Source organism: Pollachius pollachius (assembly GCF_949987615.1).
Source record: "Pollachius pollachius genome assembly, chromosome: 15".
NCBI lineage: Eukaryota > Metazoa > Chordata > Actinopteri > Gadiformes > Gadidae > Pollachius > Pollachius pollachius.
The window spans coordinates 12,519,757-12,542,155 of NC_136948.1; the positions used below are offsets into that span (position 1 = coordinate 12,519,757).

Sequence of the window (22,399 nt, forward strand, 5' to 3'; positions counted from 1 at the left end):
ACCTTAATTTATTTAACACTATACCATGTCCCTTTTTTCGCTCTGCAGCACAACGAGGGATCTTTCGTTGTGGCCATAAACCAAGCGTTGGGCCATTTGCACGTGACCACTATGGAGGTTACTACTATGGTGGAAGAGCGAGGCTGCAGAACTGCTGGCTCTACTCTACTCAGAGTGTAGGAAAGTTGTCCCTACCACTGCTAACATCCACAGCAGCAGGATTCTTCAGGGTTGAAGGAATGCGAAGAAGCCCTACCAGTAGGGGCCCTGCGTTCCAAGGCTACTGCAAACACAGGGCTCGCGGACAGAAGATTACCTCTATGTGTCAACAGTAATGCGATCTGCCTGCCTGGCCCTCATTTCTCCAGCATCCCGGAGTGTCTGAACCCCGCCCACAGCAAGAATTGGAACGTTTTTTCCCCAGCAAAAGTTTAGAATGTTGAAATAACTGGCAATGCACCACTGTACATCCATTACATTACATCCATTATACATGCATGAACATGCATGTACATCCAGTACATCCATTCTAAAATGAGGGTTTAAATATTGCATTATGCACTGGAAGTTAGTTAAATAAGAAATTCATGCATGCCTGACACACGTTTGCAGAATAATCATTCACTGTATATCAGATCTTCTCAACTGACCGCTCCGTCCCACTCGGAAGGGGTGGCGGAAGCTATGGGGGAGGAGATTAAATTGGCCCGCCAGTCAAAAGGTAGTGGAGGCAATTAGAAACCCACATTCTAACTACTATTGGCACAGAGTGCAAGACAACGTTTTAAACTTTACGGTTTTCGGATTAACAAACTACAACTGCCGATTAGTGATATTATTTCTGGAGCAGATATGATTTGATCATATCATTTTTTCATAATTTAGTTCGGTCAAATTTATAACAGCATTTTATTATGTTATATACTTTGCAATATTGACGTTCTTTCTTAAAACAAGCATTAAATGCTTTCTTTATGTATATTTATTTAATGTATATTAATCTAAGACAAGACTGACTCGGGGTATATCTTTTCCTCGGTCCCTCTTTGGAGAGAGAAACCCTTTTCATTACTTTCCACGGCGCGCTTCATCAGGTTACACCAGACTAGTGGATCTACGTGCCGAGACGCAGTCTCACCGGAGAAGGGAGCGGAGGACAACTTCCCTGCTCTGGCTCCACTTCTCCTTCCAGCATCCCCTTTGTTTGCAGGAAGAATCAACTCCTTCTCGCTGGGTATCCAACAGACCACGACATGAAACTGTGCGTTATCACGTTGATGGCCGCAGCGCTCCAACTGCAGCTCTCACCTGCCCAGGTATGAACTCAACTCGTCAATTACTCGATATTCTAATTACGTGATTATCTTTTGTCGTAATTCTATTGTATGAGGTTCCGGCAACAAGTCATTGCTGCATAACTGTATACTGTACGCCTATAACTTATTAAGTATAGCCTACGGTTCAATATGTCGTTTCATCTTTGATAAAGCAGGCACGTGAATTAATGTGCTGTAGTAAAATATAGTTCCGCTTTCAAGCCTTTTAATAGCTCATATTCTCAGTTTGAGTCTGTTCCAGTCTTTCAGTCTCTGTGGAGGCCATTGATAGTGGTAGCCCATTGTGTATTCAAACCTTTGGGAATGTGTCATCCCAGTCCATTTGATGAGTGAGACGGGACAAAATTCACGCAAAAAAGCCTCTGTGAAGAAGATGATGCAAGCACACTCAAAGTTACACATGGGGAAGCTACTAAACTAGTAATTAAAAACACGTCATACTGTGGCACGGATGGATTTGATAACGTCGTTAACTTTGTTAAAAAGTTAGTATTCAAACCATGGCAATCATTTTTTTTGATTGAATGACTAATTTATTCATTCAAATTATATTATATACTCCCAACGTATTTTAAGGTTTCAGATAGTTTTGCAGTGTTGTAGAGGAGGCAATAAAACCCCTTGGAGATCGTGTCCCTGGCCTTTTTTTAAATTGGCAGGGACGTTTATCTCCACCTGCATCCGTCTTACCTGCCACAACTCACTTTAATAATAGAGGTGGCTGTATAAATACAGTTTTCCGAAGGACCACTTTTTGACATGGATTGACAATGATATGCAACTGTGTTTATTGTTTCTGTGTGCAGGTGTGCGCTGCGTGCGTGTGTGTGTGTGTGTGTGTGTGTGTGTGTGTGTGTGTGTGTGTGTGTGTGTGTGTGTTTTAAAGTGATGCTATTCTAATTTCCCCCAGATATATCACTGTCAAGCAACAGCAGATGCTTACAATGCTGGTCTGTTCTGTGTGGCCACACATTGTCAGTGGCCCCCTGTTGAGTGTGTGCCAGCCAGGAACAAGCTCCAAACAAGTGGACAGGGAGGTGTGTGTGTGTGTGTCTGAGAGGGGTACACTGGTATCGGATGCACCGGCGGACACTGGCACACGCTCCTTACCCAAAGATCCTTTTCAGAGTCTAACGTCTTGAGGTGTGTGTGTGTCTGTGTGTGAGTGTGTGGGTGTGTGTGTGTCTGTGTGTGTGTGTGTATGTGTGTGTGTGTGTGTGTGTGTGTGTGTGTGTGTGTGTGTGTGTGTGTGTGTGAGTGCTGCCGAAGCCCCTCGTTTCATACAACACATCTTCGGGCATCTATTCCGGGCCGTTCTCACGCCGTTCATAGCCCCCCTCGGCGGGACTGCCAGCCCGTGCACACGTCATCGACGGCAGCTTCCAGTGGTCTTGGCATGTCATACGTTTAAAGGTCTGAATGTCCCGACGCAACCAAGCTTGTCATGACACTAGCCAGCTTGGTTTGGTTGGGGGAGGGGGGGGGGGGGGGCCAGAGGAGATACAAACACATCTTACATGATTAAAGTCCTAATGGATTTGCAAAGAAATCTTTGACCCTAGCATGTTTAGCTCATTCTGAGGGGGGAAACATGGCAGGAAGGCTAAGGCTGCATCTCTGTTCAGGCCTACTACTCAATTTCTCCATACACTGAGTCTCTCCCTGCTTACAGCGTCATGTTTCAAAATTCCTTTGAAATAGAGATATGATTGTCAATAGTGATTGAATGACATCATATGAATGTCAAAATAATATAATGTAAAGTTGTGGATGTCTGAAAGCAATGAAATCTTCGTCACTCAATCATTGTACGATTTATTGGATCTAGTCAGTGTCCAACCGCAAGGGAAGCCTCGTGAGACCATCAAGATGTTCAAGATTGTGTTTCGCATTGAACATCAGTCTGGACTTGGCTGGGCAGTAATTGATTTCCAGATTAGGTCACAGCCTTATGTTGTTCCAAAAGATCCAGCCAATCAGAGCAATGTTCTTGCTCTCTTCGCTATGACTGAATCTGGTCTGAAGTAAAGCTAAAACACCATGTCGATTTCTGCTCCTTTATTCAGTCTTTATCAGTTGATTTCTCTGTAGAATGCTAACCTTTCCTTGGGACCCCCCATTGTTTTTTAAAGCGGTTTACGGTCTGCATTGCTCCTTCTCCGTTGTGAACTCAAACTCCGTCCCCTTGTCGCTGGTTGGTCCTATCATTTATTTTCTAATCTTTCAACGGCAGAAAGAAACAGAATGAGAACTCTGGAGATCAGGATGGTGTCATACTGAAAAAGAAGATGAGGGGGAGGGCGAAGGTGGTGGTGATGACGAAGCAGGCCTGGTGTTGGCCCACTGGTTTACAGTATGAAATCTTCCTGAGGCATCTGTGTGAGTCACTCACCTCCTGATCCTTGATGTTACTGATCTGCTGCCAAATACTTTAGGACTGATGCATCCTACAACAATCAAATGTCAGTCACAGTCATTTGATGGGCTTGTGTGCATTTAATGTGTCTCTGTACCTGTGGTCCAATGCACAACTTCCTTATTTAAGTTAGTGTGATTCTATAAAAGTATAAAAGTCAGAAATTAAAGTTTCTCATTTGGTTTTTGATGTTGCGTCATGAGCCAAATGGAGACAGGTTGGTCTGATAAAGTCAAGCAATAAATGTGAAAGAGACACAATGAAATGGAAATTGACCGATATCATTCACAAGGTATGCAAACACATGTGATTTGTAGTTTATCTTAGTTGATCACAATCCAAAGTGATCCTCAAGGGTCACTTTGGATTGTGATCATCAAATTAAGCAAATGTCTTCATATGCTGACCAGAAGACTTCATTCACCCGGGGACTGTCCCCATATTTGGTGGCCTGTCCTCATCTTTGGTGGCCTGTCCTCATCTTTGGTGGCCTGTCCTCGTCTTTGGTGGAATGGCCCTGTCTTTGGTGGCCTTTCCCCGTCTTTGGTGGCCAGTTTCCGGAAAGGTCCCTGTTTTTAAAATAAATGCATGATTTTTTAAATATAGGAATAGATTTTAAATTGGCCACCGTCCTCGTTGCTGATGAATGTTATTTTCGACACAGTCTGTGATTAATTTGGGGTCTGTCGCGACCTTGCTACACGGGGGTCTGTCACTTGCCTTTATACCATAAGCAGGCCAGACCGATCATAAACAATATATTCAATATTGAACGATTCCATATTGGAGTAGCATTATTTATCTTGTTTTCGGCTGGTTTACCTTGGGTCTAATGTTTAGTACAGAACTACAAAAACCAGGATAAAATGCAAAACGTAAACGTAACGTAATAGTAGTTTTATTCACTTCAGGCGAAATTACGTATTTTATTAAAGAATTGTTTCAATTACGGGCCTTTGTTTAACACTTCAACACCTCAACCATACAAACACAGAGTTAGAGTTCACAATAGAGTAGACCAGTCGAATAGTTCCATCATATCCAGAAAACAATTATTCTGAAAACGGCATATAACATAACCTTGTATAACCTTATTAATAGACCTTCAGCCTCGAGCTTGTTTTACATCGAGACGTATGAACCAGTGTGTTGTGTTTTATTTTTGTCTCATTTCCCGAAATAGCCCCCATCTCCTATGGCTCTTTACATAGGCGTGAGTGGAAGCACCTGGGCTGTGGAACAATGTCCTGCCCCCCCCAGCGTTGGAGCTGTCACCGTCCTCACCGCCGTGTTCCCCGCACGCCGCACATTCCCTGACATGTTGCTGTCCCCCCCGCTCCTGCATAGTACTGCCACTTCCTGTGGTGGGTCCAGAGGTGTCACGCCATCCTCGTGCACAGTCCTGGTGTGTGTGTGGTGTGTATGTGTGTGCGTTTGATTGTGTGTGTGTGTGTGTGTGTGTGCCTGTGTGTGTGTGTGTGTTTGTGTGTGTGTGTGTGTGTGTGATTTTGTGTTAGAGAGAGATGGCGAAAAAGAAAGAGAGTGAGAAGGGGGAAAAAAGAGCGAGAGAGAGAGCGAAAGAAAGAGAGCGAGCAAGAGAGAGAAAGAGAGAGAGAGCAAGCAAGAGAGAGAGAGAATGAGAGAGAGACAAGTGCTTATATCCTGTCTGCCCTGCTCGGTCTGAATTCAAAGGCGGTTTTATTGTCAGAAGCACCATGCTAATGCCTGTTTCCTCCTGCCCATGTGACAGCTCCCACACCTTCGAGCCTTCTAGCCAAACAGCCGGAATGTGCTGCAGATCTGAGATTTATTGCCTCTTTCAATGTGTAGTATGCAGGCTCCACCTTGCTTGATGATACTCCCATACCACTGGATCACTGAAGGGGAATAGTGGTTGGTTAACTCATTCAGCAAACACACGTCTCAAAGCTTTATCGATAGCATTCGATTAAAGTTGAAATGCTTACTCTGGAAAGACTTTATTCACTTTGGCTGGAGGAGAAACAGGAGTAGAGTGGGGGTCTCAACTCTGCTGTAGCTGACCGGCATCTCGATAACAAGGCTGTCTTAAGCCCTGGCCACATGGCCACATGTCGCCAACCTATCTGTGTACGATGAGCTGGCTGAGTGCAGGTGTGTCCATTACATCAGCGTAGGAAGCCAAACCTCATGGGGGTCTGACCATCTGGGTCACACTCAGCCTTGACCCCAAACAAAGAACTCAACTATATATATATATATATACTGTGTGTGTGTGGGTAGTTGTGTGTGTTGCGTTCTGCATGTGCTGGCTTGTGCATGTGTATGTAATTGGGTGTGTGAGGTTGTACGTGTGCGGATTGCCTAAACACATACCAACGTGTGTGTGCACGTGCGTGCCTGTGTGTGTCCCTGTGTGTGAGCGGGTCCCCCACATCCTCTCCCATGATAATTCCTCAGGGCCTGCAGCATGCAGCGTGGCCTGCAGTGAGGGGCCGGCCAGTGGGGCCTCTGCTCCCTATGCCTTCCCTCTCCTCCCCTGGTTGTAATTGCCCCTACCCGGGGGAGAGGGGCAATCAGGAAATATGGATTTGTCCTTCCTCGGCATGAGGAATAGAAGTGACGCTCGGGGCGTTCGCCTGCTCGGACGCTTTAATCTCCCATCTTGAAGTAATTTAGTGTGGTTTACATGGGAGAAGGCCGTTTACTGTAATAGGGACGCAATTACCAGCCTTATCTGGAGACCTGTGTCGTGTGTGTGTGTCGTGTGGGTGTGTGTGTGTGTGTGTGTGTGTGTGTGTGTGTGTGTGTGTGTGTGCGTGTGTGTGTGTGTGTATGTTTACATGCATTAATTAGTCTTCTATTGAGGAAATGCTTTTTGTTCCCATTGAATCGAAAAACATTATTTTTATGGAGCTCTTGCTGAGGAACATGGTGTACACAGAAAAGGCCAACATTTCCACTGGCGTCTAACTTTTAGACGTTTAGTTTATTTAGACACTAAATAAACATCCAAATAGCGAAATAAACATGGGTTCTCTGATTTCAGTCATTCAGTTATTTACCATGACTAGTAAATAATTCTGGCAAAAAAACAATGCACCCCTAAACACCAATCCCACCTCTTGATCTACAGCACAAAGTCACCATGGACTGGGCAGATTTCCTATGCGCAACACATACACAACAGCTTTTTACTTTTCCTTACAGTCGAAGTGAAGTGACGTTCATTGAACAGTCAAGTCTGTTGCTTGCATTCAATCCAAATCAGTACGTGCAGTAGCAGACCTCTCTCCTCTTCTGTACCTTCTCTGGGGCTTACTGCTGTGACCCGTGCAGCTCTGTTGAAGTGTGTTGATGTTCCGCTCACGCTCTGGCCTGACCACCCCCTACGCCCAGCTGGACCCCGTCAGCTCCTCAATGCCGGCTGCCATTGTTGTTATTGCGGTGGCCTCACGTATACATACCGCGACGTGGCGTTTTGGTGCCGTCGTTCTCCCTGAGCGACGACTGGGAGACACGTTGTTTGATGATGGATGTGTGGAAGGCCGTGGTTTTTAGTTTTCGGCTGGAATCTGAATTGTTAAATAAAGAGGGGGAGAATGGGATGAGGAAAAGAGTTGGTTAGGAACTGAAGTCAAATATTGTACATCTTGCTCTGTGGGATCTCACTTTTAAAGAAAGACTTGGAGCAGCTCTTTGAAGGCCCCCTGCTGAAAAAGTTTACATTCACAAACTCTAGAAGTTTACAACTACTGACTGCTACAACAGATTTGCTTCACGAGCCACTGTTCTGGCTCCCCTCCGCTGGCTCCATGCCAGGGAGAATGCGTTCGAAAGATGTTCTCCAGCTGTGTAGGGGAGGCCTGGACCATAAACATCTTTAGTTCTTCAAACTCCAGTCAGAAAAGTGGTAATAATGTTTGCGTAATGCTATCAAAGAAAGGCTGCTGAATGATACATTTATTAAAATCAAAGTAAACAAACATTTTGTAGATTATTTCTTGCAAAATGGATTCCGGTTATGGTTGAGTTCCCATCCATGTCTTATGTAATAATAGTATTCCATGGAAACAAGTATTATTAATCCACAACCAATCGCCACAAACTCACACAAACTGCATCTCAATGAACTCCTAGTCATCATTTCTAAATACTCCACAAGTCAAAGAGCAGAAGCTGCTGGTCTCTACGTGACCGTCCTCATGTAGTGCAGCCCGTCTGCCAGTGTGTCACAGCTTACCTCAGGTTTAATTCCCAACCACACGCAAGATGCCAAGTGGGCGCTTAGTCATTCCAAGGTCTGAACCCAGAATACAGATCTGAGTAAGGGTTATGAAATTGCTTTGACTTATGAGCAGAGCACATTATTGCAACATTACTGCCTTCAAACTCGCACATCCACCGGGGAAGGGCAGCAATGCAATGCCTGGTTAGGTTAATAGGGCTTGATCATGGGCATCTGAACTTGAATTCGTCAAGGAATGCTGGGGTACCAGCAACCCTTAGATGGACTGGAGATTGCTGCACTTTTGTGTGTGTATGTGGGAGTGTGTTTGTGTGTGTGTGTGTGTGTGTGTGTGTGTGTGTGTGTGTGTGTGTGTGTGTGTGTGTGTGTGTGTGTGTGGGTGTGTATGTGCATGCGTATGTGTGTGCTTGTGTACATGCTTGTGTGTGTGTGTGTGTGCGTATGTGTGTGCTTGTTTGTGTGCGCACAGTAAAACATAGATGTTATGTGATGTTATCTGTCATCGTGGAAGCAGGACATTCCACTCCAAATGTTTTGATAAAAATGGCTGACTTTAGCACTGATAACCAGTGTCCTCACCTCACACTTATTATGGTCCAAAAACAGGAAGAAGGGGCAACATTCAGAGGCAGATGGTCGAAAAAAGGAACATCCTACTTTATAACCCTACGATTTTGGGTAACCATTTCATGGAACTGAAGCAGGGGACTAATATCAGTTTAACACTGAAGGTGTTCGGCCACTTGATGACGGAGGCATGTCTGTCCGTCCGCTTCTGCCAGGACAGATTATATCAAATGCTGGATTTCCCATCCTGAGATGGAGTCGCTGAAGAGGGTTCGTGTTTTCCCAGACTGATGAGAAAGGGTCTCTGTTTATGATGGGGACGATGGGAAACATGTCAGAGAGAGGGAAACAAACAAGCAATGGGGAAATAAATAGGGCATATTCTTACGCCACAGGAAACAGGTTTGGGACAGGAAGGCACCAAATATAATTGAATAGGTTCGCAGTGTGTATCATCTAGTACACTTTTCAATCTTTTCAATATTAACTATCAAAATGATACTCCCAACAGCAGTTAGATACAGTCTATGGGGACTGACTGTAAAATGGTTTGTGAAGCCATGGAACTGGCGATCTCTGCAGGCTATTTGCCTTTAATATCAATATTGGAAAAGCCTATAATCAGTTATGATGCAGGTTTTATTAGTGCTGGGTTGGTGGTCCTCTGAGGTATCCGACTGGAGTTTACACAGCAGCAATGATGTCTATTCTGCTTGTAGAATTGTGCCTGAGAATATTAACATGCGATTGTTTGAGCTTCTTTGAACAACCAAAGTACTGCAATATCAAGGAAAATGTTCTTATCTAATGTGTCTCTTGTTTCACAGAGCCTGCCCTCATCAAGTCTAAACAGCACATCTGAAGGTACATCTATCTGTCTCTCTGTCTGAGTGTCTGTCTGTGTGTCTGTCTGCCTGTCTGATTTTCCCTACGTTTAAAAGACTAAGACTAATAGATTGGGGAGTACCGAGTATGTGATTCTCATCCTCACGATGTGATATTCACACTGCCTATGAATGATTCATAAAATATAAAAGTATTTTCTATTGTTTCTTGTGTGATCAGTCAACTCCTGATCACTGAATTGAAAGCTCACGTCTGGGGAGCCAGGGATGATCTTTTCTTCGGGCTCTAAGGCCCTGAGAAAGGCTTAGTGCCAGCAAGACTGATGGATGAGGTCACGGCCCTAAACATGTTGCTCCCTCACCAGCTCCCTCTCATCCTCCCCTCCTCCTGGCCAAGCTGTAAATCAGTGTCACTGCAAAATAAATACTGACAAAACCCTTCAAAGCTCTGGTAGTCAAAGGGAGGATTGAGGAGTTACAAAACAAAACTAAAGCCAGATAATGAACAGGAATTATGCAGCAGAGCGCTCCACTGGCTGACTGGTCTGGTAACTGGTTACACGAGGCTGCTGGCTCACTTCTCCTCCTCAGAACAGAGCTCTCTTCCCATCCCTGTTCGTCCAGCCGTCCTGCTTTTATAAACAGCTGCAGTGCTGTCAGGCTCCAGTCTCTGACCCCAGGGGTCACTCTGGTCCCGGTGGGGCCCGCGGGGCAGCCCCGTCCCAGCTCAGTCCAGGTCCTGATCATGTCCCTTGTTTCCAACATTTGTTTTTCCTGAGCGTACTGTTTGTTCGGCCATAATCTTGCCATGTTCCGTTCCCCGCCTCCCCCCCTTTGACTATGCAATTGGGTCACTTTTACACATATACTCCCACAGGAAGGAGGGCATTACACAAACTTTGTTTTGGTTGTTTTTTCAAAATGACAACAGGATATACACAGGCATATTAGCAGCACTTTCATGTTGGACTCGTTGGGAACATTTTTTTTAATGGTATTTGAGAATAGCATCAAGCTTCTAACAAGTTCTTGTGCTTTTTTTGTTTTGAGTAAAAATCTGATTTGTCAATTACATTTGTCAAACTGTAGAGTAGCACAGACTTCTTTACTACAAACAAGAAAGACAATTTGTTGAGCCAATCAGAAACAGCAAGCAGTTGGGCCAATCAGAAACAGCAATCTGTTCAGCAAATCAGAAACAGCAATCTGTTGAGCATATCATAAAAGAAAAGCGCAATTCTGTGCCTGTGTTTGGTGCTGTTGTTCATCCTGGTTCAAAATTCCTGTTCAGTTGCTCCTCAAACGTTTAATAAAGTACAAATTCAATACTTTTGTATAAGCTGTCCCCATTAGTTCAAGACAAAGCCACACACACACACACACACACACACACACACACACACACACACACACACACACACACACACACACACACACACACACACACACACAGAATCACTTCACTGTAACCCTAATTATAAAACAGGGTCAGGCTCACTCTGCACCCCTGTCACACGCAGTCGTCCTGAACTTCCAAGAGGTGTGGCATCGGAGCTTCTGCCGGACCATCGAGAAGCTGGTGGAGGTGGTGAAGGAGCACCCCGAGGAGGTGGAGCACATCTACAGCCCGTCCTGCGTGCCCCTGGTGCGCTGCGCCGGCTGCTGCGGAGACGACAACATGGAGTGCCATCCCACCAACACCTCCAATGTCACCATGCTGGTAAGACTAAGGCGGTCAGGTGTGGATAATAATATTGACTGTGTATGATAATACTGAAACTAATTCTAACTCTTTTGTAATTTGTATACTGTAGGTATCATTTTTGTATTGAATGTGAGTAAACAAACAAATTGTATTTACCTACGGTAAATACAATTTGTTTACTCTCCATCATTTATATTGTTGAAAGTGCATGTTTACCATCAATGATTGTGCAGGTTTAATATCGTTGACAGTGCAGGTTTGATATCGTTCACAGTGCAGGTTTAAAATCATTGATAGTGCAGGCTTAATATTATTGATAGTGCAGGATAAAAATGGTATATGTTTATGTTAAACTGCAGCTATTTAGTCATTCCATCCAGGGAATCGTTCTGTGTACATTGTTTATTCTGGTTCACATATTGCTAATCGTAAACTTACATAATGCAGGTTCAATGTCTTTGTTTCCACAGCTGTTGAAAATCAAGCCAGCGGAGCAAGGTCAAGAATATGTTGAGATGACGTTTGTGGAGCACCAGACATGTGAATGTAGGTAAGACAAGCGAGTAGAGAACTCAGAGAACATATTCATTAAAACAATGCTCATTTGATATTTAATCGAATAGCTGCTTTGTTCTGATTTTAAATTTATTCCATCCTCAGAAAACGAGAACCCATCATGAGGGTTGAACGGTAAGTGGATGTTCATATTCTCAGATGTGAAATATTTTTTTTATAGCATCTCTGCTCAGGAGGTTTATATTATGTTATTTTCTACAGAAGGAGACAGAAAGGGAGAGGAAAGAAGAGAAAGGAAAGACAAAGAGGGAAAGACTGTGACAGGTCAGACTACTATTCAACCAAACTAGCCTCAACCCTTCAGGTTTTACTGGAGTGCCCTTAAAGCTAATGTTGATCTTCTAATATTGTTTGTGTTTATTTTAGGTGCCAGGTCCCTCGTAGGTAACTAGTGGCATACCTTCACACCCCCCCCCCCCCCCCCCCCCACACACCCCCCTCACCCCCCTCCCTCTCGCAAAATGGCTTACTATTTATTTCCAAACCCAATGGCTGTGTCAATCTTCACTGTCTGCGACTGCAGTCAAGAGACTCAAAGACTGGGTTGTTGAGGCGACAGGCCCTTCTGCGGACGGGGAGAGCTTTTTAAATAAAGGTTCAACCGGAAGTGCCTTTTGATTTGTGAAAACGATTCTGTTACACCCCTGACACGACGGACATCCCTGGGAGCCAGTGCAATAGGACCAAACAGACAGAGAATAATACTGTGTTGTTTTTTACTCCTTCTTTATACTGGCTATTATCAACTATATGTATCATGTAGGTATTTAAAGATTTTACCATTGTTTAAAATGTTTATTTATTGATACAGCTAAAATATTCTTTGGATTAACGGTCAAGGTTTGAAGCAACGTCTTCCGTCGAACTGTATCGTCATCAAGGCCAATGAGGAACATCCCATCGCGTGTCTCTTCATTTTTCTGGAATGCACTAAGATGGAATGTCTCCCTCTAGCGGTGTGATTTAAAACAGCGCATTACTTCCCTTATTTCCCTATGACACTGCTTTCACGGTCTACGAGAAAACTGTTCGTCAAATGTTTTTTAAAACCACTGGATTTAAACCAAGTTCTACTTGCAATCATGTGTACATTGTGAAAATAAGTAACCCAAAAACATTTATGTGTTGAAGATTCATCCAAAGAAGTTTTGAGTGTATAAATAAATGTGAGCAGTGCATTAAAGAAATGGCCTCTAGTTGTTTAAATGTGTAGTTTTACTATGGACATTAGGTCGACTGCTCCGTTGTTTCACTGCTGTTGTTTATATTCTCCTTATAAAGGAATGCTATCAAAATATGCAAAATTTTAAAGTAGGCCTACATGATAGGTCTAAACTATGAAATTAACAATACCGATGCAAATGATAGCAATTGACATGATTATAATCTATGATGCTTCAAAAATTGCTCATAGTCAACAGATGTGCAATGGTTATGTAAGCTTTTGCAAGTTTTATTGTTTTATTCTTTTTTTTTCTCATTATGGAAAAAGGAAGCAGTTCTAATTAGGTGGGTAACAATGGTAGCTAATCGATTTGGCAAATTTTCTTTGGCCATAAATAATGTAACCCACATTGACACACAGACAGCCTGCGATGACAGGCCGGTCCCTCAGATTGCATTGGATTCATCGTCTTGGTGTTATTACTTGTTAAGGATACATTTAAGAAACTGATTCGTTTTTGTATTTTTTTTTTGTGTAAGTTTGGTGCACGTTCACTTTAACGCGCCGTCGACGCGCCATAGACGCGTCTACGCATCGCCGCCCCCTCCAGTGCAGAGGCCTGTAGGTCTGACAGGACCGTAAACACGCTTCTCTGACGCTGTAAGCGACGTCGTCCACCCATCTGATCATCGGATCCACAACAAGGAATACGTTCAAATATCGATATTCGACCGATCGCACCACTATGGTTGTGTGATAAACGAACCACCACACCGACTGTGCGGCAGCAGTGAACCCTGGCGCCGAGTCCCGTAGACGGCAGAGGCCGAGTCGGTACGTCCTGTCTGTCACGCCACAATACTATTCGATTGCAAAGAAACAGCGTTATCGTAAGCGCTCTGCGAGTCCTCGTTTACCGTAGTATTAATACAACTGCTAATGAAACAGCCTTTAAAGAACCCCCGCTGTGAAGCTAACGAAAGCCACCTAGCTAAACCAGGAGCATGATCACAAGGGTTGATGGTGGAAAACAGTCAAATAAGACGTGTTTGTTGTTGTATATGAACTACCCGAACATGTAAATGGAGAAGATAAGGGACATATGTTCACTTAAAATTAGTCAACATGGTCGCACCCTCCAGGGAGGCTAGGGAGGCTATTCCACCAGCAGCACCTTGTTCTGCTCACGCTTGGTCCAGCTTGATTGTTGCTGTAACATAATGAGGCTATAGTCCTTGTCGCTGGCTACACTGGTCTGACTGGTTTCTAGGTTCTCATTCCGTTAAGTGGTTTCAAGGACCTTATTGATTGCGAGGTTTTTGATCGAGACCAAGATGACGTTCGTACGGTGTCTCGCTCCGGGGGGTCCCCGTCTGCAGTGGTCCCTCCCCTGCATGAACTGAGAATGAGAACCCTGTACCTTTTTAATCACAACAATGTGTCCCAATGATTTCTTTTGGCTATATATTAGCATAAACATAATCACTGCTGCACTTTATACCGGTCTTAAAATAGGCTATAGTGGTTGTTTCAGATACAGTTAAGAGCAATGTTTTGCAATGCACCACTATGTGCGGCCTAGTATCATTTTTGAATAATTACATTACATGTGAGCTAGTGATTTAGCAGACGCTCAATGTAAAATACATGTGCTGCACGACCAACTTTAGAAAAAAAGGCTGGACTGTGGTCCAGTGGTTTATTGTTATAGTAGTGCTTACCACTTATTTAGCCAATCATTTGTTGTTACAGTAATTAGAATATAGAATTTGATGGACACTAGACACGGGAGTCAATTCCATTACAGTTGAATGACATTCAACACATTGACGTGTCCCAATGATTCAGGTTTAATGCAAGACTTTCTTTATCACTGTAAACATCTTATGTTAGTGGAGCAGAATGGCTAGTGTTTGCTCTTGCAGGATGGAGCAAGTGTCCACCCGGATAACTTCACATCTTATGTAGCAGTCTGTTAACCCCTCCCTCTCCACTTACAGGAACACATGAGCCACTTAGGTAAGCCAGGGGGATCCAGGAGACAAAGAATCACCATGGCGACCCACACAGGTGTATCCAAGGCCGGATCCGAGAGGGATTCTGGCTGTTCAGGTTTGCCTGAATTACTGAATATGCACTGTGACACACCAGTGATTTCCCGTGGGATACATTTTTGTAGCTTTCTGTTTTGTAGAAAAGGTGCCACCTATCCTTTTATCCTTTCAATAAGAACAGACCCCTCTTTCATCCACATAAGAATAGAAAACTGTTTCAAAAGGGAATTTGAAGAGCGGGATTAACTGTACAAAGCTTGTTTTCCCCTACGGCTGGTGTAACCGTGTCCCTTTACACCGGTTATCTCTGCGACGGCCCCCGTGGTTTTAATGCTCTGACAGTGTTATTGTTTGAAAGGAGAGGATCGGGTTCCCCTCTGAGCGTAATGAGATGGAGCCGCTCACTGCTCTCTTCCCCCCGTCTCAGACGCCAGCTCCGGCTACCTCAGTGCCGTGGACCTGACTGACTTAGAGGAGAGCGGGAGGACCGCATCTGCTGTTGGCCTGGACCACACAGCCGTGGTGGGTCGCTCTTACCCGGGAATCAACCCCATGATCATCATGAACAACTTTGTCCTGAAGCAGGTATGTGGCTGCACACCACTAGTAATGCCCCGATCTCACGTTCTGATTGTTACAGTTTGGTTTTGTTGTTGTTGTACTGGGGTTAAAGGGTTGCATCTGTATTTCAGATATTTGGTTATTTTATTTATTATTTATTTATTTGTAACATGATACATTTTTCTGTCAGGGAGGAGTCAACTTTACTTCTGGGGTTAACATGTTATTGTCGACAGTGTTGCTTCTGGGGTTAACATGTAACTGTTGACTGTGTTCTTTCTGGAGTTAACATGTTATTGTCGACAGTGTTGCTTCTGGGGTAAACATGTAACTGTCGACTGTGTTACTTCTGGGGTTAACATGTTTTGGCAGTGTACTTGAGTTTCGTCTTGTGTACCTCATGATGCTTTGTGGTGCACGTGATTTGTATTTCTATTTATGCTACAGTGGTGGTAGAACACATTACTGCCAGTCCACACAGCAGGGTCTTGTTTCAAGGAGCAGGTTAGGATCTGTTTAGGCCTCAACCAGAACTCTGACCCTATCCTAGCCTGAGCTAACCCGCTATGTACAAGATTGGCTCCGGGTCGAGCCCACATCATCAGTCGCCATGGTAACCGAACTGGGATTAGTTTGAACGTGGTATCTTCGGACATATCCGGTTAACCTCCCCCAGCTTCTTGAAACAGTGCCCAGCTGACTCTCCAAGCTAAAATGTAGCTTGGTCTCTATTAATTGAAATGTCTATTTCAGATCAGATGTTCCTATATTGTGACTCAAACAGACGGGTGGCAAGCATCCGATTTATTTCACCCTTATGCTGTAGTTTGTAATACACGTCGTGTTGCTTCTGCAGCCCAACTCCGTCACCCCGCCAGAGAAGCAGTGGAGCTTCCCCTCGTCCATGGAGGTGGTGCCTCCATCCCAGGTGGTGCTCCTCCAGCCGATGGGGTCCAACTGCAGCGTCGCTCCCGCGAAGACCACCCCCGAAAATAACACCCAACCAAAAGACTACCTGCCGATCCTCAAGTCCTACCCCAGAATCGCGCCCCACCCTGGGGAGCGACCGTCGAAGCGCCAGGGATCCGCCTCCCTGAGGTCCGGCTCCGCCCCGGGACACGGCAAACACCGGCGGCGCCCGCACCACAGCATCCGGCCCTACAGCTCGCCCAGCGCCACGCCCATACGCCAGGCGCCGGTCAAGGCCCTCCCCCGACCCGACTCCCCGGCCCCGGACGCCCACGGCCCGCCGCCACCCGACGAGAAGCTCCGCCCGCTGCCCGGCGCCGCAGTGGCCCCGCGCGACCCACCCGACCTGGCGCCGCTGCTGGCGGGCGACGGCCACCGCGACGCCGTGCCCCAGGACGCGCTCTCCGACCACGGCAACAAGCTGAAGCGCTTCAGCAACACCTGTAACATCCTCAACAAGTCGGGCCTGCTGGGCATCACCCTGCGCACCAAGCAGCTGATGAGGGACAACCGCCGCACGCAGGGCCAGCTGCAGCTGCTCCAGGAGCACACTGACCTGCTCATGGAGGCGCTCCGGACCGGGGACCCGCGCATCTGGACCCGGCTGCAGCTCGCCATGCAGGACAAGGCCTCGCCGCCGTGTGAGGGGCCGCCGCTAGGGGGAGCCCTGCAGGGCATCCCTGTGTGAGGTACAGGTAGACGGAGGAAAGCTGCAGCATAAGCACAGAATGAGTGGGGCTTCTTTTAGGAGCCCTTGCTTGTTAGCAATTTGCCCTTTCGTTGGTACGAAATTGCACGTATCGTAGGCAATAGGGCTACTGGCCTCCCAGGTGAGCAAGCAATAAATGCATTCCTGACCTTACCATCAAGGAGGTATGTAGGGTGACCCTGAAGGGTTTGAACAGGACTCCAGTAGAGAAGGCTTTTATGGAGTACAGTCGAGTTTTGTTCAGCCAAACTTGTTTCATACAGGTTATCTTGTCTTTCTGTTTTGCTTATTATGAGATACATAGACTCTACTGAAGTCTTGGAACTGTAGAAAAGTAGAGGGCTGACTTACTGAATATTGTTTTTATTGTTGATGTTTATTTATGATTATATTTTTCAATCTATTGGCGAGACTAAAGCTACATGAAGAATATGACGTCAAACGCATAGTGACGCATGAATTAGATCTGGTTGAACAATTTGCCTCTGTAGAGATTAAAGCTTGACCGTGTGTGATATTATGTAGTAGCTTGTGATGCTAACCATCCGAAGAGAAACAGAATTCAAAACATTTAATGTTACTTATTTCAGATTGTTCTGAAAAATTAAAAAGCATTTTAGAAGGCAGGAAGACATTTGATCTGTTCATTCGGTCCAGGATCATGCGCCTTTAAAAATATGTCTGTGAATCTGTTCATAGTTTAATTTAAGTGTATAGTCTAAGATAAGAGATCTTATCACTTTACCTGTTCTTAGTGGCTAAATCAAAACGTAATAAGTAAACATTTAAAAACTTACTTTGAAGGTTTGTGGTTAAAGCAGTTCTGTATTGTTACTCCTTGCTTATACTGAGTGAATAACAATCTGAGAGATAATGTGAAGAATGACAAGCAGTGTGAATAACACTAACAATAGATACAAGTATGGTTTCATATTTTATTAAGATAACGCTATGGGACATCCTCTATTTCTTCTTCAAAGCAAAGAAAGACAGTTCTTAATACCTTTTATTTCAGAATATACCCATTGTCCCCTATTTAAAAATGGATGGAGATGTTCCCATTAAGATTACTGCTACTTATGTAGCTACAGTACAGTGCAAAGGGTTTAAAGATACACTTCTTATTAAACGGTTCTGCAGACGATGCTAAACCTTTTGATCTAGCTGCCCCACAGTTCTTAACAAACGTGTTCCCTTTGTTGTTAAGGTAAAACCTATTGGTTACAAAAATACAATGTAATTGTCCACTATAATACTGAAGTTGGCACATTCAATTAATGAATGAAATAGGTCTTCGTTACATCCTGGGCCTTATGCGATTATAACAGATGTTACAATAATACAGATTGGTATCTGAACAGTTTCTTTACCAAAAAGATTGACACTAAACATCTACAATATGTGTAGCGTGTAATGATGTTGCCCAACAGCCTGTCTGAAAAACCTTAAAGTTATATTTGGCACATGGAGAATCGTGGAAAAATAGTAAAATATTTATATTTATAATTGTCTCACCTGCAGTAGCCTAGCAGATATGTCTTGACTGATTGGAGAGCAACACCCTGTAGAAAATACCCTTAAATGCATGTGACCGTTACATGAGGCTGTCCAGTCCTTTGATTCAATGGGCCTGCTCTTCTCTCATCTTCTAACACCAGCCCTAGGGTCTATCAGCCCTATCACAAACAGCTATGACCTAAGTTCACAGTCCTATGTCCAGGGGAAGAGCAACGAACAGTAATACTGTAGAAAGTGCAAGTGAGGATATGTATAAGGACTTAAAGATCTAGATAGATAAATACATGACAAAGTCATGAACAAAATAGCTGAACATTTCCAGCGTTCTAAAACATAGAAAGGCCTATATTTAGTACCTTATGCCACATAAATTAACTTAAATAATTGTGCTGCTCCTGGGCTGGCCAACAAAAGGTTCTGACTCCCGAGTCGAAGGACGAATTGTGCAGGTGGAACAACATTCCAGCATGATTATGTAGCCTAATATATATCCGCCTAAAGCGTTACCTAAAGTCCTTGACCTAATGGGAAGCGATGCCTCTCAGCGCGAGTCATTCGGTGTGCGCTTTGGGGTTAGCGTGTGCCTCGGGGCTCATCTCCACCGTCCGCACGGGCCAGACGAGTCCAAGGCCCCAGCGCGTACCGAAAACGTCGCGGAGGTTGCTTCTCCAGGGGCTGCGGCTCGGAACCAGCGTGCCTCGCTGCAGCTGACACCAGGTCTGTCCGCGGGCCACCAGCAGCACCTGCTGGCAGCAGAAGCCCGCACACACCAGTCCTATGCCGAGCCAAACGTAGAGCATGATGACCAGGAACAGCTGCAGCCCAGAGACGCCTCCTGGTGGGGGGAGAACGTGTGAACAACATTTCAATGAGTTTATATGAGACATTTCAATGAGTTTATATGTGATTCATGGATTAGGGATGGCCCGTAATAATATTGATACGCGTCAGGCGTTTACAACCCAAAGTTTGAGGGGGGTAAGTGCCGTCCCGGCCCCCCTGTGGACCCCCCCCCCCCCCAGTTAGGACGGTGACAATAATTCTCCTGCCACCACTTTAGTGTTCATTGACCAAAGCTGTGAACGACTTACCTATGAAGAAGTAACCCGTGGAGAGGGGGAGAAGGGTCAGAAAGGTCAACGGGTTCTCGAAAGAGATGTCGTACTCCACCGTGAGGAAGGCCACTCCGAGGACCAGCGAGTACAGGCAGGTGCACGACGTGTATATGCAGAACATGATGAAGTAGCGCATGTTCCTGTTGCCGATGCAGTTCCCCGTGAAGAAGCAGTGGTGGTCCCTCTTCAGGATCACCTTCTTACACAGCTTGCAGAAATGACGGCCGTTCAGGAGGTAGTGAGCGTCGATCCTGTCCGAGCAATCCGGTGAGCACACCGGGATTACCACGGGGTCGTTGGCGCTTTCCGCGGGGTATCTGATGGTCATGATGTAGTTCCCCAGCGCATTGAGCATCATGAACAGGAACACGGCGGTGTGCAGCAGCGTGGAGCCCTTCAGTGGCGATTCTGAGCCTGAGCTTGGAAAAATGGTAGGCAGGAAGAAACCGAAATGCAGTATGAAGGTGACTGCCGTGGCGGTGAAGAAGTAGGCGGGAGCCACTGCGTTCAGGAGCCGCAGCCTCAGCATCCTGGCGAGCATCCCTGAGGAAGGAGAAGGAGGAGGCGTCCAGCGGTTAGCGAAGACAGCGTCTGGGTGTCAGATCTGCTGTGCTAAAGGGGGTTATTTCGAAACAGCTAAGCCCATTTACCAGTACGGAGATGATGGCTCAACGCAAACAAATGAGATTACATGGGGGGTTTGGAGGAGAGGGAAATAGCTTGCGTTCCCAGGGCAGGATTGGATAATTAGTTCAGGGGTATTTATGGGGATAATTGTCGTTGAATTAGGCCACACATAGAGCTCTTATTTGGCTTTTCAGATAGAACGTAAATCCATCCCATGTCTTTAGAGACAGCCATTTAAATCCATAATTTGCTGCATAAGCAATTGAAACGGTCCAGAACAGCATAATAACGCCTTTGCATCGCAGCGACCATGAGCACATCATCCGCATCCCACACCGAGTCATCATTATAATCATCTACATACCTGAGCTGTCCTTTCAGCACCACGACGCTACGAGCGACATTCAGGATAGAAGTAGCCTGACGCGATGACACTGGCTCTCTCCTTCATGGCGATCGAGCATCCTTGTCTTTTGCAGCAGCAGTAAAGTGGGCGATTATTCCCCTCGCACCGACTGTTGGGAATCTTACGTGTTCTCCCCGGAAGTGTTATTTCAGCACCGAGCAGGTCTGCGGCTCGGTAGGGGGTCGGTTAGGGGGTAGGTTATTTCCTATTTTTGTAATTTGGTTTGCCGCCGTAACCTTACAGATCTACCAATTTTTCATGAATCCAAAATGTTTACAATAATAAGATGAATTACGTTTGGGTGCTGCAATACAGACAATTCACCACCAGGTGGCAATACGAATGCTCGATGAGTCTACCTCAGTATTTTGAATCGTGCCGTTTGTGGAAGGAACAAATGCCTACCGATATATTTATTTTTAAAAAATACATTCTATGATTAACTCGGTTTCCTTTGTGTGATTCAAGATGATCACCTAGGCCTACTTTATTGACATTTGTTTAGCTAGAGTATTCAAAAATACGTAGGCTATAAGCTACCCTTAAAATAAAATGCACCGTTCACGAAGCAGGCTGTGATTATCCACTGGTGTGCAAGCTGATAAATACCTTTATTTGATATGAAAGGTGAAACGTGCAACCAGGCAACATTATGCAGACGTCCCCTCAGCCAACCTTCGCGGAGAATGGTTTTATTTTTAGACGGCCCCTAAATAGGTGGGAGTTTCTCTGCTTTCTTGGTGTTGAAGAAAAAAGAAGCATCCTCCCCACCAGACGCAACGATAAGGGGTCTTTGTAAGGTAAGCACTGTGCATTTGGAGCTACTGTGAAGGCCTACACACGGTAATATCAGTTTACATATTCCATCAGTTATGCTATTCTTGGCGTGGCGTAGCCTACATGTTTGAATCAAGTTGTGGGGATGTGTGTAAGGTGGGCGTCTGGCTGTTTGGTGGTGCTGTAGGGATGCGGTGAACGGCGCATCTAGAAAACACTCGCGAATCTGTTCAGGGAACGTGGTTAACCAGGATCTCATTCCACTGCTGAGATTGTCTCGATAACAATTGCTTTAGGCTCACTCAAGGCAATCCTTTCAGTCCAGTGTTTAATTGTTATGCAGAATGTTTTAAGCTGGATCGTGTTGCTTTATACCTTTGGCAAGTGATTTCAAAGTGCAATAGTTTATTATCGCCATGTTTGGTTGGAACAAGTGGCTTATGATACTCGGCAACGTGGCATGCATTTTAATCATGGATAGGCTATATCATTTATAGTACTGCCTCATCTCTTTTCATGGTTAGTTTAGTCTGTGACTGGTCATAGAGCTGCATAGTGATTTGGGTTTTGGGTCATTTATTTTGTGTTTTAACTTATTTGAATTGAAACCATGCAATTAACATTTCCAAAGTGTGAAACATCTTTACAATGCACAATCGACAATTCTTTGTATCACTGTTGTTGTGATTGGTTTGATTATTTTTTTATATTCATTAAACCAAATGCCAAATACAATCGATCTCAAAGTGGTTTATTCGTTTAGTTGATGCGGACAATGACTCCACAATATTACGGGTTGATCAGATCGCGGTCAGCTTATGGGT

General features: G+C 44.9%; 3 protein-coding genes across 3 annotated transcripts; 2 read left to right on the plus strand and 1 right to left on the minus strand.

Moving 5' to 3' along the window:
* Window positions 1–877: 877 nt before the first annotated feature.
* On the plus strand, window positions 878–12,778 carry pgfb (placental growth factor b). The gene is made up of 7 exons (XM_079751841.1): window positions 878–1,316; window positions 9,376–9,412; window positions 10,914–11,113; window positions 11,569–11,648; window positions 11,759–11,788; window positions 11,876–11,938; window positions 12,041–12,778. Exons 1-7 carry the CDS (start codon window positions 1,254–1,256, stop codon window positions 12,060–12,062), a joined length of 495 nt encoding a protein of 164 aa, XP_079607967.1. The 5' UTR covers window positions 878–1,253; the 3' UTR covers window positions 12,063–12,778.
* Window positions 12,779–13,463: 685 nt separating this feature from the next.
* On the plus strand, window positions 13,464–17,885 carry cipca (CLOCK-interacting pacemaker a). Its single transcript, XM_079752852.1, has 4 exons — window positions 13,464–13,673; window positions 14,840–14,951; window positions 15,321–15,478; window positions 16,311–17,885. The coding sequence occupies exons 2-4, from the start codon at window positions 14,846–14,848 to the stop codon at window positions 17,109–17,111; spliced, it is 1,065 nt and encodes a 354-aa protein (XP_079608978.1). The 5' UTR covers window positions 13,464–13,673; window positions 14,840–14,845; the 3' UTR covers window positions 17,112–17,885.
* Window positions 17,886–19,201: 1,316 nt separating this feature from the next.
* On the minus strand, window positions 19,202–20,306 carry zdhhc22 (zDHHC palmitoyltransferase 22; the record flags this gene model as incomplete). The annotated part of the gene is made up of 2 exons (XM_079752854.1): window positions 19,202–19,485; window positions 19,742–20,306. 2 exons carry the CDS (start codon window positions 20,304–20,306, stop codon window positions 19,202–19,204), a joined length of 849 nt encoding a protein of 282 aa, XP_079608980.1.
* Window positions 20,307–22,399: the final 2,093 nt, after the last annotated feature.

What these genes read in the sequence shown, in the direction of transcription:
- pgfb (XM_079751841.1), top strand. Translation starts at nt 1,254, where the DNA reads ATGAAACTGTGCGTTATCACGTTGATGGCCGCAGCGCTCCAACTGCAG. An exon ending in TCTAAACAGCACATCTGAAG is followed by an intron (nt 9,413 to 10,913) that starts GTACATCTATCT and finishes TGTCACACGCAG; the next exon opens with TCGTCCTGAACTTCCAAGAG. An exon ending in CCCATCATGAGGGTTGAACG is followed by an intron (nt 11,789 to 11,875) that starts GTAAGTGGATGT and finishes TATTTTCTACAG; the next exon opens with AAGGAGACAGAAAGGGAGAG.
- cipca (XM_079752852.1), top strand. Translation starts at nt 14,846, where the DNA reads ATGAGCCACTTAGGTAAGCCAGGGGGATCCAGGAGACAAAGAATCACC. An exon ending in GAGGGATTCTGGCTGTTCAG is followed by an intron (nt 14,952 to 15,320) that starts GTTTGCCTGAAT and finishes CCCCCGTCTCAG; the next exon opens with ACGCCAGCTCCGGCTACCTC. An exon ending in ACAACTTTGTCCTGAAGCAG is followed by an intron (nt 15,479 to 16,310) that starts GTATGTGGCTGC and finishes TTGCTTCTGCAG; the next exon opens with CCCAACTCCGTCACCCCGCC.